We start from the raw sequence: 17,448 nt of genomic DNA, 5'->3' as shown, positions 1-17,448 counted from the left end.
CAGTGGTCTGTCTGGGTTAAAACTGGCCCCATGATTTATTACCTGTGACTTCAAACAAGTTGCTTAACCTCCCACTTCATTATCTCATTTGTGAAACAGAGGTAAATAATTAACCCTGTACTCATAGGGAATACTGAGATTATGCATGTAAAGTGCTTACAGTGCCTAGCACATAGTAAGTGCCTAATAAATGTTAGCCATAAATAATATTATGGGTACAGAAAATCAAATTCCCTATTTGCAAAATGTATGCACTAAATGCTGAATATCAAAGAAGTCAAAATTCAACCACACAAGTCTTAACAGTTACGGAGTCTTTGCATGGACACAAAGTTTTGAAGCTAAAAAATGAGAACCTAATATTACATGCAAGTTATGTGACTCATCAGTAAATTCTTCCTAGGAAAACTATACCATTTGTCAGATTCTTCCCAGCATAAGCCTGAGTCCTCTTGCACCTATAATTAGATTCTTATTTTACTGTCTTTTGCGTATGTTGTATTAATCGTATTTGGTTGATAAGATGTTGAAGAAACCATGGAATTATACACAGCACTATACATTATTACTATAGAATGTCTGGTCCCTCCCATCATAAATATGGTTTAATGAAGTTACTGAAAAACTTCACAGTATCAAGCTGCAATTCTTTTTTCTTTTTATACAAATACAAGTTAATTAGTTGTTCTATTAAGTTGCAATTTTATTGTTATAAAACTTTGTAAAGTTATGAACATGGAAACCCTAAGAATCACCTAAGCTTTTTACATAAGTAAATTTCAAGTTGACAGTCTATCCATTTTGAACTATTTATAATTAACAGGACACTTAACACAGTAATATCTCAGACAAGGAAGAGGGCATTAATTCTGCAGGCAAGTAGCAATGAAAATGCCAAACCTGAACAGTCACTATTTCCTTATACAGTTTGAGTAAACGATGTAGACTACAGAATGGGGAAAAAAAAGTGAATATAAAATGTATCTTCCCCAAATACAACTCTACTTCAATAAGTCTTGAAGCTTACCCATGACATCAACAAAAATGAATGAACTCAGGGAATTAGTTCTTTCTCCCCATCAAAGGAAAAAACAGCATATGTAATTTTAAATTAGAAAAAAAAATTAATGGCAATTTGCAAGCAAAAGAAAACCAGATTCACATTCTACTATTTACATTTGTTCTATTCACAGGTCAAAAATAAAATATTTCATTAGATAATTTATAAAAAAAAAACCACACTTTTTAAAACAAATGTATTTTACTCCATCAATACTGCAAGGAAGATAACTGAATTTAGAAATGCTCTCTCTCTACAGCAAAGTTAACTTAACTTTTCGGGGCCCAACTGGCCTATCGTTTAGATCTTTAATAGCAGCCATAGCTTCGTTATAGTTTATCATAGCAACAATGGCTTCCCCTGTAGGTAAGCCTTGCTCATTATACTGTATTGAAACTGAATCAGGTATGATTCTGTAACCATGGAAAAAGTCTAAAATTTCATTAACATTAGCTTTAAATGGAAGATTCATTATCTTAATAGGAGTTACTCTACCTGAACCACAGTTTATCTTTGGATCAGGCATAAATCTCCCCTCAGGAAAACTTCCCATATTATGCTTTCCAAAATCAAACTTGCCACCTTCTGGACGACCAAAATTCACAAAAGGGCGGTGACTTCTAAAATCATCAGGCGGGCTCCTAAAATCCTCACCAGGAGGTCTAAAATTGTCAGGAAGTCTAGGGTCCTCCTCCGGAGCTTCCCTAAGGTCTTCCTCTGGGAGCTGCCTGAAGTCTTCATCAGAAGGGCATCTAAAATCTTCCTCCTGGGGGCTCCTGAAGTCCTCATCAGGAGGGTGCCTAAAGTCTTCATCAGGAGGGCCCCTGAAGTCTTCATCTGGTGGGTGCCTGAAATCTTCCTCTCGGGAGCGCCTGAAATGCTCCTGAGGCGGCCGCCTGAAATGCTCCTGGGGCGGTCTCCGGAAGTGCTCTGGGGGTGGGCGCCTGAAATGTTCTGGGGGTGGGCGCCTGAAATGCTCTGGGGGTGGCCGCCGGAAGTGCTCTGGGGGAGGCCGCCTAAAATGCTCTGGAGGTGGTCTCCGGAAATGCTCTGCGGGTGGCCGACGGAAATGCTCCTGAGGTGGCCTCCGGAAATGCTCCTGGGGTGACTGCCTGAAGTCCTCCTCAGGGGAATGCCTGAAATCCTCCTCTGGGGGCCGCCTGAAGTCATCCTCGGGTGGTCGCCTCCATTCTCCCTGAAGAGGCCGCCTAAAGTCCTCCTCTGGGGGCCGTCTCCAGTCCTCCTCAGGTGGCTGCCTGAAATCTTCCTCTGGGAGCCACCTGAAGTCCTCCTCAGGGGGTTGCCTGAAGTCCTCCTCGGGAAGCTGCCTGAAGTCCTCCGTGGGAGACCGCCTGAAATCCTCCTCCGGCGGCCGCCTCCAATCCTCCTCAAGGGGCCTCCTCCAGTCCTCCTCCCTAGGGTGCCTGAAGTCATCCTCCGGAGGGCGCCTGAAATCTTCCTCCCAAGGACGCCTGAAGTCCTCCTCAGAAGGCCGCCTGAAGTCTTCCTCCCGAGGTCGCCTGAAGTCCTCTGGGGAGTGCCTGAAGTCCTCTGGGGGGAACCTAAAGTCCTCTGAGGAGTGTCGGAAGTCTTCTGGAGGGTGCCTGTCAGGCTGCCGGAAATCCCTCTGGGGATGCTTGAAGTTATCCAGTTGCCTCAAGTCCTCTAGCTGATGTCTAAAGTTTTCAAAGGCACCAACTGAGTATATTGGTGGGTCTTTTGAGTCAAATAAATGAGAATGGTCACCTCGCTCACGTGACTCTGAGCGAGCTTGCATTTTTTCACTGGACATCAAGGAAAAATTTACACCAAACTCCTGCATTTGTGCCTCAGATATAAGTCTTAATAATACCTCTGTCCCTAAGAATCTTCGTCGGTTTAAACGTTCAGCTTTCATGGCCTGTTCTTCTGATTTAAATTTCACTAATGCTTCTCCCAGACCAACACCTTTGTCATCATAAAGCAAGTAAATGTCATCCTCAGCAAGAAGAAAGTCTGCAAAGAACTTCTGCACTTCAACTTTTGTAACATCAAATGGAAAATTTCTTATATAGATGCACAGCTTCTGGCCAGAGTTACCTTCTTGAGAGTATTTTTGTGAAACATGTCCAGGCCTATCTCTCTCTAGTGACCCTGATCTCTTCTTTTCATAACGTGCAATGAACTTCAACATTTGTTTTCTAGAAATTGGATCAATATGAACTGGACGATACTGTAAAACAGTTTTATGTAAACTCAGAGCAGTATTATAGTCTTTCAGAGTCTTGAACATCACAAAGGCATATCTTGTTCTGTTTTCATCTTTATATAAAAACCTAATCTGTTCATCAGTCAGATCAGTACCTCTAAAGAAATTTCTTAAATCTCTTTCATCAATACTGAGGGACAGATTTTTTAGGTGTACATAAAATCCAAGAGGGGAACGAGAACGTGTTCTTCTGGGAGATTTTGAATGAGACCGTTTTCGAAAATGTCTATCATTAATTCCTCTTGGTGGAGAATGTTCTTCAGATCTCCTAAGAATGTCACCCTCCTTAACTGCATTACCACCAAACTCAATCCACTGTTGTTCTGATCCTTGCATTACTTCTATAAATCTTGAACCCATAAAACTTCTATGACATTTAAGACCTCCTGAAGCATCAACACATGAAGCAAATTTTACTATGGCATCACCATTATTTCGGCCATCATGATGTTTTAAGAAAATTACTCCATCCACGCACAAACCAGAGAAAAAGACACGTACATCATCTTCATTTACTAGGTAAGGCAAACCTCGTAGAAACAAGAAAGGATTCTCGGCCTTCAATGGCCTTGTCTTTCTTGGCCTTAAATTACCATGTCCTGTACCATTAGTATGAAACCCAGCATCTTGATTAATTGAAGAGCCATATCCAGAATTACTTGCTTCTTCCTTAACAGACTCAATAAAATTAGATAGGCTGCCAACCCCTGAAGTCCCAGATCCTGGACGCCCTCTTCCTACACGATCAGTTCTTTTCATTTCTATAGTCTTCTGCATTTCTGCCTTGCTACTAAGAAAGAGCTCTACAGATGAATCCTTGATAAACCCTCCTGAACGACTTATGGCACGTCTTGCATCTTCATCTGTTGCAAAAATAATAAAAGCCTCCCCAATTTCCCCTCCAATTATATGCACTCCTCCATCAGGAATAGTCAATCCCGTGAAGAAGTGACGAATATCCACAGGCCCCGCAATAAAAGGAAGCCCCAGTAAACGGATGACTACAGCCATGCTGAGTTCAAACCACAGCAATAATGACCTGCAGACAAAAAGGTACACATAATAGCAAGTCTTATTTTTGAAGTACCTTAGCCCAAACTAAGCTTAGTAATTACCTGGCTCCTGCTTCCTTCAACATTTATAAATGAAAACAAGATACAAGTTCACAAAAATACTGATATCTAATTATTAAAGAAAACTTTCTCCCATCTAAAAATACAAATAAACCAACTACCTTGAAGAAACATTTCGTATCACCTATTCTATACAATAGGAACATCAAAAATATCAAATCTTCCTTTGTAAGTCTGCCAAATGCTGCTTCACAAGAAGACCAAACTACTTTCAGACTCATTTAGAATCTTATCTTCTACTGAAACATGACAGCTTTGTAGATTATTTTATCAACTGCAATGAATTTTACATATTTAGAAGTCATCTATGGTTAGTATGTAATTTCTGCTCATGATAATAAATTGCCTACCACTGGCCAGACACAGAGAACAACAGCCAGGGCCAGCATGATGGCTCACGCCTATAATTCCAGGCTTTGGAAGGCCAAGGCAAGAGGATCGCTTGAGGCCAGGAGTTCAAGACCAGCCTCGGCAACAGAGCGAGAGCCTGTCTCTAAAAAGAAAAAATTAGCCAGGCAGGGTGGCATGCACCTGTAGTCCCAGCTACTCAGGAGGCTGAGGCAGGAAGACTGCCTGAGCCCAATTTGAAATTTTCAGGATACAATGGGTTGCAACTGTGCCACTGCACTCCAGCCTGGGTGACAGAGTGAGGCCCTGTCTTTAAAAAAAAAAAGGGAACAGAAGCCATGGGTACCTAGATGTACTATTCTACTTCACATGTTTTTTGTCAAGCCTCTGTAAAAAGCCTTAAACTCTGGATATCTTACCTTTTTTACAATTTCTTGGAGACCTGTTAATTCTGTAAAAGCAACTTAACTGTGGAAAGAAAATGAAATATAATTAATCCTCGAACCCTGTAATTTATCTTAAACAACGCCAGATTAGGATATCCATTTCAGAATTACCTATCAAAAGTGAAGCAGTATAAGGAACCACAATTACAGGTGTTACAAAATGGTATTTTGTTCCAAGGGGAAATTAATCATCCTTCTGCAAAAAGGAGATACAATATTCAAATAGACATAAAAATTATTTAAAAATTTAAAACTTGCTGAAAATTGAACAACTGCTCCTTGATTGGAAGTAGCATGAAAAAAAGGAGTGATGGAAATGTTATATATTTTGAATGCAGTAGTAGTTACATGGGTGTATAAATTTATCAAGGTTTACTGAATTCTATCCTTATGGTCTATACATTTTGCTGTACACAAGTTTTACATCTACTTCAAAAAACTGTTCTACAAGTAAAATCTCAATACCAAAAGTTAAAAAAAAAAGACCTTCAATCATTTTGCCACATGAAAATTCAAATACCTAGTACATATTTATATCCAACTCTCGTGCTGTTCTCCTTCCTTTCAAAACATAAGACCAAATCAAATTAAGGCAACCATTCAAAATTATACAATAAATGAATAAAACAGCAAAGCCTGAAATTCAAAAATCAATTTTTATAACAATAAATCCAAACCTATGGGCTACTGTTTGGATACAATTTAAAGGTCTACATAAACAGCTCACACGTCTGAGCACAGAACCAAATTTCATAATACCAGTATAATTAAGGCAAATACTACAATATCCCTAAAGTTAAAAATCTCAATAGCACTCCTTATGCTGCAAAAATAGTTAACTGGTAAAATTCTTCTCAGCCAAACAGAAAATGCTATTTATCTTATTAGTAATGCCAATAGCAGATTTCCATTTCAAACAACTATTCTTCACTCTACTAAGGAAACCCAAATGATGATGTAGAAAGTAAAAGTAAAAATTACCTGGAATACTGGGATTACCAGTTTACTGAAAATCTCAATGTATTTTTTTTTAAAGAAGTCTGTGTTTAATACTTTCAGGGATACCCAAACTATTTCACGAAGACTTGCCAAAATAATAATTATAATTTACACTCACTTTTTTTGGTGGAGGAGACAGGGTCTCTCTCGCTCTGCTACCCAGGCTGGAGTGCAGTGGTGCGATCTTGGCTCACTACAGCCTAGACTTACCCAGGCTCAGGCAATCCTCCCACCTCAGCCTCCCAAGTAGCTGGGACTACAGGTGTGCACCACCACACCCGGCTAATTTTTGTATTTTTTGTAGAGCCAGGGTTTCACCATGTTGCCCAGGCTGGTAGGGAACTCATGGGCTCAAGCAACTAGCTTGCCTCAGCCTCCCACAGTGCTAGGATTTACAGGTATGATCCACTGCGCCTGGCGTAATTTACATGTTTTTAATGTACAAATAAATGTTGCATTAATCAAGAATCCAGTACTTACACTTAAGTACCACTGTTCCCCAAAGTGGGGGTCTGAAGATACATTCACTGAGGTCTGTTTGTTTTCCTTTAAAAAGGGTCCATAGATTAACTAGAAGCTAAACTAGCAAAGACATCAAATTACTTCACACATTCTACATCTGAAAAATATTAATGAGGTTTGCTATTCAAGTATTTGCACAGTAACAACCCAAAAAAAGCCTATTTTCTTCAACAAACCAATATCCATACAAACACTTCAACAAAAACTATAAATGGCTTCTGGAATGCTTATCCATATTAAAGTCCCAAGACTCCCTCCTATGCAAATTGGCTTAGCTACTCTTTTACTGTTAAGATATTTTAGAAAGCACCGTAAGATATACATATTCTTGTCTCTCCTAAGCTTTTTAAAAAAATTTAAAGGGATTTACCCTGGGAACATAAATTCATCTACAAGAGAAATTAGAGACATTTCAAGGAATAATTATATCTCAAATTCAAAAAAATCTCTAGTAAGATCTTTTAACTAAGTAGTTTCATGAGCACAAATCTCATGAATTCCAATTCAAGCAGACTATTTAAAAAGCTTACTCTCATTTGCCACAGTTAAACACAACTAATGCTTAAACTTCTCTGCCCCGAGACAGTAGGGTAATGTACCATTTATGCCTCCACAGTATCACACCTTGGAGACCAACTATAAAAGACCAGCTCTCAAAATGGGCACTTCTGTGGTTCCAACATGCTATTTCCTTAAGCAAATTCTCCAGAAATTCAGCTCTTAACACACTAAATTACAGAAAGCAAAACACGAAAATTACCCTAGTCTGCAATTAAAATTTTGCATTTTTCTAGTTATGAATGCAAAAAGTATTTTCGTGCCTTTGTGTTCATTTGAAGACAATAATCTGTTAAAATTTCTATGAAAAGAAAGTGGGTCCCTAAAAGGTCACTTAAGTCAGTGAAATTAAAAGCGCATTTTAAATAACTTCTATTTTTATACGATTCATCCCACTTAATCATCATTATAGCTAAACAATATGTAATGTGTATCTTCTAATCAAGATTTAACGGGATACAGAGAGGGAAAGGGGAGGGAGGCAGAATTTGAATAAGTAATATCTCATTAGATCCATTTGATTTTTAACTAGCGAAGAAAAAGTCATTTTCCAGATATGGTGAGAGAGAGAATTTTTTTAACTCTTTGCGACTAATTCGTAAAGCCCAAAGTCATGATGTAGCATATTCGCACTCTAAACGTGAGTTTCCCCTGGAGAAAATAATCTACACCAACCCACAATTATTCTTTATGATGATCCACCTTTTATAATGTAGATGTTTAAAATAAAAACCAAAGGAATGACCAATGAGAGCCATAGTCCCTAAGAAGAACTGTAAATGAAGACGAATCCACACGGCACAGGATTTCTCCCAACATCCTCAAACGGGAATCATCCGAAGGCATCGATTCTACAGCCCAAAGCCTTTGTCCATAACTCCCAGGGGTCAGAGCTTCCTTCTTTCGCGCCAGGCCAAAGTTGCTACGTGGGATCCGATGTTGTTGCCAGACTTTCAGCCAAAATCAGCCTTCAAATTAACCTGGACCGCCCAACCTCTGTGCCTTTCCGTTACGCCGTCTCAAGGGCAAACATTCCACCCTACCTCGCCAGAGGGTGAACTGCCCCCAAATCTAACTGAAAACACTTGCCCTTCTCAAGCCTAACGAGCCGGGCCTGCAGCGCTTTTCTGCCACTACTAACTACGATGACATAGCAAAGAAAAAGAAATACCTATGAAATCCTTCGAGATCTTCACTCTCAAGATCCCTGGGAAGCGCACATACACCACCACATGGAAGCTGACGGGAAAGGGAGAGTCGGTGTTTTAGCAAGAAAAGAGGGTGCCCTAACGGCAGGAGCTACGCTAGATACTGGCGCGGCCGCCGGTCCCGCCTTTCCCGGTTCTTCCGGCTTGGTCGCCCAGCCCTCCCCACCCCCGGCGCCCCGAGGGGAACTGCTTCGCACTTGGCAATAAACACACACCACTGCTGCCGAGTCGGACACACAAGGCCGGAGGCTGAGGGCACTCCTCGTCGCAGCAGCCTCCCCAGAACACGTAGAGCCCTCAGTGAGCCTAGAAGAAGATGGCGCCCACTGCCCCTCCGGTCCGGACAAACGGACGTAAGGTTTCTCTGCCCATGCGCTCTCCAGGCGTATCCCACCACCACGCTTGCGCACGCGCGCTGCCGCTCACCCGCTTCCCCTTGCTAGAGGAGGGGAGGCGGAGCCCCGAGTTGGCTGAGCTTCTGCGCATGCCCAGATTGTGCCCAGTCCAGGGACCTCGATTTGCAACAGGAGAAATTCGGAGACACAGTCAAGGCTCAGATGGTAGATGTACTGAGAATCTTCGGTAGACAACTGTGGAAATTCAAGATTTCCAGAAGTTAAGGAAAGAGATGCAAAAGCAGAGAAAAGGCGACTTGTCTTTTCAGTGTTGCATTACTGTGTGGCGTAAAGCATCTTCTAAAAAGCTCCTGTGGCCGGGCGCGGTGGCTCACGTCCGTAATCCCAGCACTTTGGGAGGCCGAAGCGGGCGGATTACTTGCGGTCGGTAGTTCGAGACCAGCCTGGCCAACAGGGCGAAACCCCCGTCTCTACTAAAAATTAAAAAAAAAAAAAAAATTAGCCTGGCATGGTGGCGGGCGCCTGTAATCCCAGCTGCCCGGGAGGCTGAGGCAGGAGAATCCCTTGAACCCGAGAGATGGAGGCTGCAGTGAGCCGAGATCGCACCGCTGCACTCCAGCCTGGTCAAAAGAGTGAGACTCCATCTCAAAACATAAAAATAAAAAAGCTCCTGTAGACCGTAGAATACCACAGAAAAGGTAATTTTACTGCCTTAGATGTTCGCCAAGTACAATCCCAACACCTGGGGGCTTAATAAATGCATGCTTAGTCGGTTTTATAGATATTAATAACCTTGTAAAGTGTCTTTATAAATGTGTTCCCATCTTCTGGATTTTTGAAACAAGAGAACAGATGAGCCAGTACTGAAATTTCAGTAATGAAAAATCACTATTACAGGTATACTCTGTGATGCCTGCTACGTAATAGCTGGTGAACAACCTTGTGTTTGGTTTTATCAATTGCAAATAACAAAGTTGTCCACCACGTTATATAGCTACTTGGTGCGTTTGTGGGTGGATTCAAAGCTCGTTAAGCAGAAAGTACATTTTAAAAACATTGTTACAGATGACAGAAAAAATGAGTTGTGGATCCCTTTCTCACTGCAAAATACCCATTCTTGAATGATAAGATTATAAGAAAGAAGAGGTAGTTTAATAAGAAAATAAAAAGATGGTTAACACAAATGAGAGCCATCTTTTACTCACTGGACAAATTATCCTCTCTGTGCCTCAGTTTCCTCATCTGTAAAATGGGGATACTACTAGTAGGGTTGTGGGAAACGTTCAGTAAATATGTATGTCTCAGATATATGTAAATAAGTGAGACTATTATAAGTATTTGTGACTTGTTTGAAATGTCAAGGTGATCTATAGAGAAGCAGAGGATGTCACTCTGAAGAGCTAGGCTCATTGACTAGATATCATTTACTTTGGTAATCCATAGTTTGGTCCTGGCCTTGCAGTCTCAGGAACATGACCTTAAAAGTTAACATTTATTGGCCAGGCATGGTGACTCACGCCTGTAATCCCAGCATTTTGGGAGGCAGAGGTAGGCGAATCACTTGAGTTCAGGAGTTCGAGACCAGCCTGGCCAACATGGTGAAACCCTGTCTCTACTAACATTACAAAAATTAGCTGGGTATGGTGGCGGGCACCTGTAATCCCAGCTACTCAGGAGGCTGAGGAAGGAGAATCTCTTGAACCCAGGAGGAGGAGGTTGCAGTGAGCTGAGACCATGCCACTGCACTTCAGCCTGGGTGACAAGAGCAAAGCTCTGTCTCAAAAAGAAAAAAAAAAAGTTAACATTTATTGAGAGTTTATTATGTTGCAGGACATATGCATGATCTCAATTTATTCTTACAACTACTTTTGGAGGTAGGTACTATTATTATTCCTGTTTTACAGATAAGGGAAACTGAGGCATGGAGGATTACATAGCTTGCACAAAAAGCCAGGCAAAATTGAACCCTACTTGTTTGCCTGCAGAAGCCATTATTCTGTATTGCACAGAAAGAGGACTCTGTCCTCAGAGGCAGACTCCTTCAAACAAGAATACAGAAGCAATACTCTAAGAAATAGAACATGAGTTACCTAATCTCAAAAGGTGATTCTCAGTTAAGACTCCCTGGAGACATCCTCACTCATCTTAACAAAAATAACAGCTGTCATTTAATGACCACTTACTACAGGACTCACCTGAGCAAGGGTGCTCAGATCAGACTCTGTCCCCTGAGCAAGCTCTGAGAGGCGTTGCCAGCCTCCCATGACCTCCTTCATTGTTCTGGGCTGACCACTCTCCTTCTATTCACACAGACTTTCTCCAGTGAGGACACTATATTGAATGTCTGTCCATTTTGGGTGTTTTTGAGACAGAGTCTCACTCTGTCACCCAGGCTGGAGAACAATGGTACAATCCTGGCACACTGGGTTCAAAGGATTCTTGTGCCTCAGCTTCATTAGTATCTGAGATTACAGGCATGTGCCACCATGCCTGGCTAAGTTTTTCTCTATTTTCAGTAGAGACGAGGTTTCGCCATGTAGCCCAGGCTGGTCTTGAACTCCTGACCTCAAGTGATCTGCCTGCCTCTGTCTCCCAAAATGCTGGGATTATAGGCGTGAGCCACCATACTCCACCTGAATGCCTTTTCTAGTCTGCCCCTTGCCTTTCTTAGATGATCATACCATTATAATCAGAACAAGAAAATTCTGGTCAAGGTAATTTGAGCATAGTCACATGATATTCTGGTTATTGAACAGTTTCTTATGCCTTTGGTGTGTCAGCATGAAAACCTAATCATTTTGGGGAATCGAGAGAAAATGAAGTTTCTCAAATGGAAAAACAGAAGACTAGACCCCAAACATGGTGACCACCCTGAGCTGTGGCCATTCTGTGACTCTGCTTGGATAATTAGCCTTCCGGGTGTTTCGCCACACTGCACCACCACCCACCCTTCATGGACAATTTTGGTGTCAGAGAGTTTTCAGTTGCCTTTCCTCGGTCTTTAGCATCCACACGAAGAGCCTTTTATCACTTGGTCTCAGAGTTCCTTAATCTTCTCAACTTCTGGGACCTTTATCTTCTCAACTAATTCCTTGATTTCTACTCTGAGAGCCTCCATACCTTGACTTCCAGTCAATTTGTAACCCAAGGTCCTGGGTTTTGAGTATGCACTGTGAAAAAGTACCCACTTATAACTGTTTCACCTTGCATTCTTTGTTTCAAAAAAGTTCTAGGAAGAAGCTCAGCCCCAGAAAAACAAAAACCAAAACCGTTCGGATCCAGAAATGCCTGAGTTGAAGATGAACTTTGGTGAACTCCCTTTACTACCCTGCTAAAATCCCCGCCCAGGGAAGAGCTTATTCACCATTTTCTATACATGCAACTTATGTAGAAGCATGATTGACAATTGTGTCTTTGCTGCCTTTACTCCACCTGTACATACAATGACTGAGCTAACCAGCCCAATAGAAGCACTGTTTTCAGTGTTGCTTGGAGAAGCACTGCTTTAGGAACTATCCCCAGTGTCCTCCTTACTTGTTGCAAGTAATGAAATCCCCTCATTAAATCCTCCTTGGTTGTGGTCATTGGACTGTCACCTTCCAAGCTAACAAATCCACCCACTGTGTAGGTAACAAATCTAGCATTTATTAAGCATCATTGACTATGAGTCAAGAACCTTGCTAAGTCCTCTGTACCACAGTTCCAGAAGAAGAAGAAGAAGGAGGAGGAGGAGGAGAGGAGGAGGGGGAGGAGGAGGAGAGGAGGAGGGGGAGGAGGAGAAGAAGAAGAAGGAGGAGGAGGAGAAGAGGTAGAAGAAGGAGGGGGAGGGGGAGAGGGAGAAGGAGAGGAAGAAGGAGAAGGAGAAGAAGAAAGAACAACAAAAACAACCGCCACCTTGCTAAGGCTCCTGAAAGACAAAGATAGAAGAAGAAGAACCTTGCTAAGTCTCCCGAAAGACAAAGATAAAAAAGGTATTGTCCTCTTTCCTCAAAGAGCTCACATTCTAGCAGAGGAGAAAGCACACACAATCCACTAGTCATTACACACAGGAAGATGTGTGTGTAATGGGATTAAGACAGTGGGCTCTCAGGGCAGGCAGACCCAAGTGTGAATAGAGCTCTGCCACTCCATGACTGTGAACAAATTCCTTATATTTCTTCATTGAAAGAGTAAAGATAAGGCCAGGCTTAGTGGTTCATGCCTGTAATCCCAGCACTTTGGGAGGCCAAGGCGGGCGAATCATGAGGTCAGGAGATGAAGACCATCCTGGCTAATATGGTGAAACCCAGTCTCTACTAAAACTACAAAAAATTAGCCAGGCATGGTGGCACGTGTCTGCAGTCCCGGCTACTCAGGAGGCTGAGACAGGAGAATTGCTTGAACCCGGGAGGCAGAGGATGCGGTGAGCCGAGATCATGCCACTGCACTCCAGCCTGGGTGACAGAGCAAGACTCTGTCTCAAAAACAAAAACAAAAAAAGCAAAAAGAGAAAGAGTAAAGACAATAGTACCCACTGTACAGAGCAGTCATGAAAAATGAATGAAATCATTAACATTCAGCACAATCCCCAGTACACAGTAAACTCCAGTATAAAGTAGAAATCAAGAAAGCTGGCTCAGAAATCAGAATATCATAGTTCCAAGCCTAACTCTGCTACTTGCCAGCTATATCACTTTAGTTGCTGAATCTCTCTGTGCCTTAATTTCTTCATGTATCAAAGGAAGATGAAAATAGTAGGGTTGTTGTGTAGATAAAATTAGTACACACATACATACACACATATACACACACTCACACATACACATATAAACATTAAGCAAGACACGTAGTAAAGCACCAAGAAAGTCACATAGCATGTTTCTCTGATGTCCCTCATGCTCTTTGCCAACTTGTCCCCTGCAGTGGTCCTCAGAGATGCAACTACAAAACTCCTAGGGATTATTGGAGCATGATTTGGACACTGCTGATCAAATAAAGGAGCTTGGTCTGGTCAGTTGTGTGTGACAGAAGTTAGATTCAAGAGACTCAACAGAATTAACAAATGATTTGTGGTAGATAGAACTGAACAGGACCTCCAAATTCCAACTTGGGTAATTTTTTGCCTGAGTTAAATGGGAGTCTTGTCTCTGGGGTCTTGACTGACACTCTATCAATGTTATAGGTTCAGAAAGGAGGTATGTAGAAAGGATACTGGATAAAATCTCTTGATTTACTTCTGGAGCTTTGGATCACAAATCTCAGGTGAATCCATTTAGTGAATAGGGCAAGACCCCATGTAAAACAGGATGTCCTTCTGCTTAGCCTTCCTTTCCGCCTGGGTACCATCCAATCCCAGGTGTATAAAACAGAAGAAAGCAGTAAGAGGAAGACCTAAAGCTCTAAAAACAAACTCTACAGAGAGAGAGAATTTAAGGAGAAAACCAAAAAGTGTAAACTCAAATGTTAACAGCAATAGGTTCTTGGGCTCTCAATCCAATAGAGATTGATATGAGGCCAAAAACGTTTTCCCAGGCAAGGTTTCATTGGAGCTTATGCCAAGGCATAAGAGGGACAGCTTATGCCAAGGCATAAGAGGGAGAGAATTCCCTGACCGACTCTCCAAAGAAAAGAGTCAGTTGGGCTTTTTTATTAGGCAAAGCATGGGAATTGTCTTCAGGATTAGGGTATGCAGGTCAGCATTACTGGTTGCAATGCTTGAGTAATGGGCCACCTGGTAGATTGGCCTGAGGCAACAAGGCTATAAATAATTTGTTTAATATTCCTTCCCAAGGTAGGGCACTCCACAACCTTGCTTATCTCCTAAGGCCAGTTCCTTGAATTCTTTAAGTAAAAGGACTCTTAGCAGTGTGATAGTGGTATGGATTTTGTGATCAGTGGGAATGCATGAAAGAGTACTCTAAGTGACGGTGAGCTGAAACTGTGCCCTGTTCCTACTCTGTCTCACAAAGACCAGTCATATGGACACAAAAAATCTTCTGTCCTTTAGGACAGTGGTCAGAGATGTGGTCGCCTGAGAAGTTTCTACTGCCCACTGCACAGATGAAACCAATTCACTGACACCATGGGATTGCAGTAAAGAAAGAGTTTATTATGCAAGACTGGCCATATGGGAGATGGAGTTATTATTCAAATCAGTCACCCCAAAGGTTTGGAGGTTAGGGTTTTTCAAGGATAGTTTGGTGGACAGGGGATTAGGGAATGGGTGCAGCTGATTGGTTGGGGATGAAATCATAGAGGGCTGGAAAACAATCCTCTTGCACTGAGTACACCTCTATGTGGGGGAGGGGTTGCGGGGGCAGGCATAGGACCAATTGAGTCATAAGTCATGAATCCAGGTGGGGTCAGTCTGAAAAATATCTCAAAAGAACAATCTTAGGTTTTACAATAGTGATGTTTTCTATGGGAGCAATTGAGGAAGTCACAAATCTTGTGACCTCTGGCCACATGACTCCTGAGCAATAAGGGATTGTAGAAACTACATCTACAGTTTAGCAAAATTCAGGCCCCTCCCATAATCTTAATCTTGTGCCCTTTCATTAGTTTCACAAGGGCAATTTTTGGGCCCTGAGCAAGAGGGGTTAGTTTTAGGAAAGGGCTATTATCATCCTTGCTTTCAAGTTAAACTAGAAACTAATTCCTCCCATAGTTAGCTTGGCCTTCACCCAGGAATGAGCACCCCTAGCCTGTGAGGCTAGAAGCAAGATGGGGTGAAGCCACGTTAGATTTCTCTCACTGTCATAATCTTTGCAAAGGCAGTTTCAGAGGCTCTGTTGTCCTGGACCCAAACCAACATTGGCCCTCTATCCTCTTCCTTGTGATGAAATGAGAGGAGAAAACATCAAGTTCCCCTCATGGTTTGGAAGCCAACAATAAACTAAAGGAAAGAAATGAGACACATTTTATTTTTTCCACTACAAAAAATGTGTATTAAATGCTTACAATGTAAAACAGGTGTGATGGCTTGCACCAATAATCCCAACTACTTAGGAGGCTAAGGCAGGAGGTTTGTTTGAGCCCAAGAGTTTTAGGTGAGCCCTGGGCAACATAGTGAGACACCCCCAACCCTGCTTCTCAAAAAATTTTAAAAATAAAAAAGCCAGGTGTGGTGGTGCACACATGTAGTCTCAACTACTTGGGAGGCTGGGGCCAGAAGATTGCTTGAGCCCAGATGTTCAAGGCTTCAGTAGGCTATGACAGCACCACTGTACTCCATCCGGGGTGACAGTCTGAGACCCAATCTCTAAGAAAAAATAGGAAAACAAAATAAAATTGGCCAGGGGTGGTGGCTCACATTTGTAATCCCAGCACTTTGGGAGGCTGAGGTAGGAGGACCACTTGAGTCCAGGAGTTTGAGGCCTAGGCAATGCGCCAAAACCTCATCTCTACAAACAATACACAAATTAGGTGGGCATGCTAGTGCCTGTCTGTGGTCTCAGCTACCCAGGAGACTGAAGTGGGAGGATTGCTTGAGCCCAGGGGGCCGAGGCTACAGTGAGCTATGTCCATGCCACTGCACTCCAGCCTGAGTGACAGAGACCCTTTCTCAAAATAAATACAAAAATAAATAAAAATAAAATAATGACAGAAATAAATGCTTACAATATGCCAAGCACAGTGCTATGCTGAGGAGGCAGTGGTGACCAAAACACACACATATACACACACACACACACGATCCTTGCTTTCACAAAGCCTACAGTTCCGAAAAGTAAAACTAATGAAAGAATTACCCAACTAAATGTGAATTTACTACAGGGATAAGTGCTATGGATGAGAAGTCCATGGTACTCTGAAAGAATTTCACAGGAGAGCCTGGCCTGGTCAGGAAGGGTGGGAGATGTTCCCTGAAGAAGTAATGAATGAGCTGCTTGGAAAGGAGGAGTTAAAAAGATAAAAGGAAATTGCTGGGAAGGGGAGGGAGTGGTCCAGGCAGAGAAGTGAAAAGGCTTGGCAGCATCCAGGGAAGGAAAAGAAGGTCAGTGCAGGTACAGAGCACAGGGGCACACAGGACAATGCAGGGCTGCAAGAAGAAGTCAGACCATGCTGAGGGTTAGGGTTCATGTTAAGGACTTTGATCTTTCCATTGGAAAAACAGCAGGCAGAGGATATATTAGGACTTGCATTTCAAAAGAGTACTCCAGCTGAGGTATGGAGAATAGATTAGAGAGTGGTAAGAGTATGTTCATGAAGAGGGGTTAACAGGTTATTTTGGCTTCCAGTTTAATGTGACAGTTTAAACACAGGTATTTATCTCCACTCCTTCCGGAAATTCTAATAAAATAACAGAGAAGAAACTTTTAAAAAGACAAAAACTAACAAGAATAAAGAGAATAGGGTAAGAGGAACAGCAATAAAACTTTGCAAGCAGGAAGCAAGTGGATAGGTGATCATTTCTTCTGTGGATCCAAGAGAGCTGAATCCTAAATTAACAGTGGGAAGAGCTAAGAAGCTATCTTACATGCACCAGAGAAGTCCTCAAAGGCTTAGGAGACAATAACACCTTCTGTTTGTGGAGGGGAGTGAAAACAGAAGTGACTGAACATCAACTTTCAAAGCACTTTCCTTCCAAT

General features: G+C 42.1%; 1 protein-coding gene across 5 annotated transcripts; it reads right to left on the bottom strand.

The window, feature by feature from the left end:
• Positions 1-686: 686 nt before the first annotated feature.
• RBM12B (RNA binding motif protein 12B) lies at positions 687-8,917 on the bottom strand. 5 transcript variants are annotated; one of them, XM_050800474.1, is made up of 4 exons: positions 8,738-8,917; positions 8,486-8,553; positions 5,209-5,257; positions 687-4,347 (listed from the first exon to the last, which is right to left on the bottom strand). In XM_050800474.1, exon 4 carries the CDS (start codon positions 4,317-4,319, stop codon positions 1,314-1,316), a length of 3,006 nt encoding a protein of 1,001 aa, XP_050656431.1. In that variant the 5' UTR covers positions 4,320-4,347; positions 5,209-5,257; positions 8,486-8,553; positions 8,738-8,917; the 3' UTR covers positions 687-1,313. The 5 variants fall into 5 exon arrangements, with proteins under 5 accessions (XP_050656431.1, XP_050656432.1, XP_050656433.1 ...); XM_050800475.1 differs by lacking the exon at positions 8,486-8,553; XM_050800476.1 differs by lacking the exon at positions 8,738-8,917 and having other exon boundaries at positions 6,353-8,702.
• Between the last annotated feature and the right edge of the window lie 8,531 nt (positions 8,918-17,448).

The sequence above is a fragment of the Macaca thibetana genome, chromosome 8, assembly GCF_024542745.1.
Source record: "Macaca thibetana thibetana isolate TM-01 chromosome 8, ASM2454274v1, whole genome shotgun sequence".
NCBI classification, from domain to species: Eukaryota; Metazoa; Chordata; class Mammalia; order Primates; family Cercopithecidae; genus Macaca; species Macaca thibetana.
Note: the sequence above shows the minus strand (reverse complement) of the source record. Positions and strands in the feature narration are given on the sequence as shown.

Excerpts from the sequence above, each read along its gene's own strand:
- RBM12B (XM_050800474.1), bottom strand. The coding sequence starts at position 4,319 with ATGGCTGTAGTCATCCGTTTACTGGGGCTTCCTTTTATTGCGGGGCCT.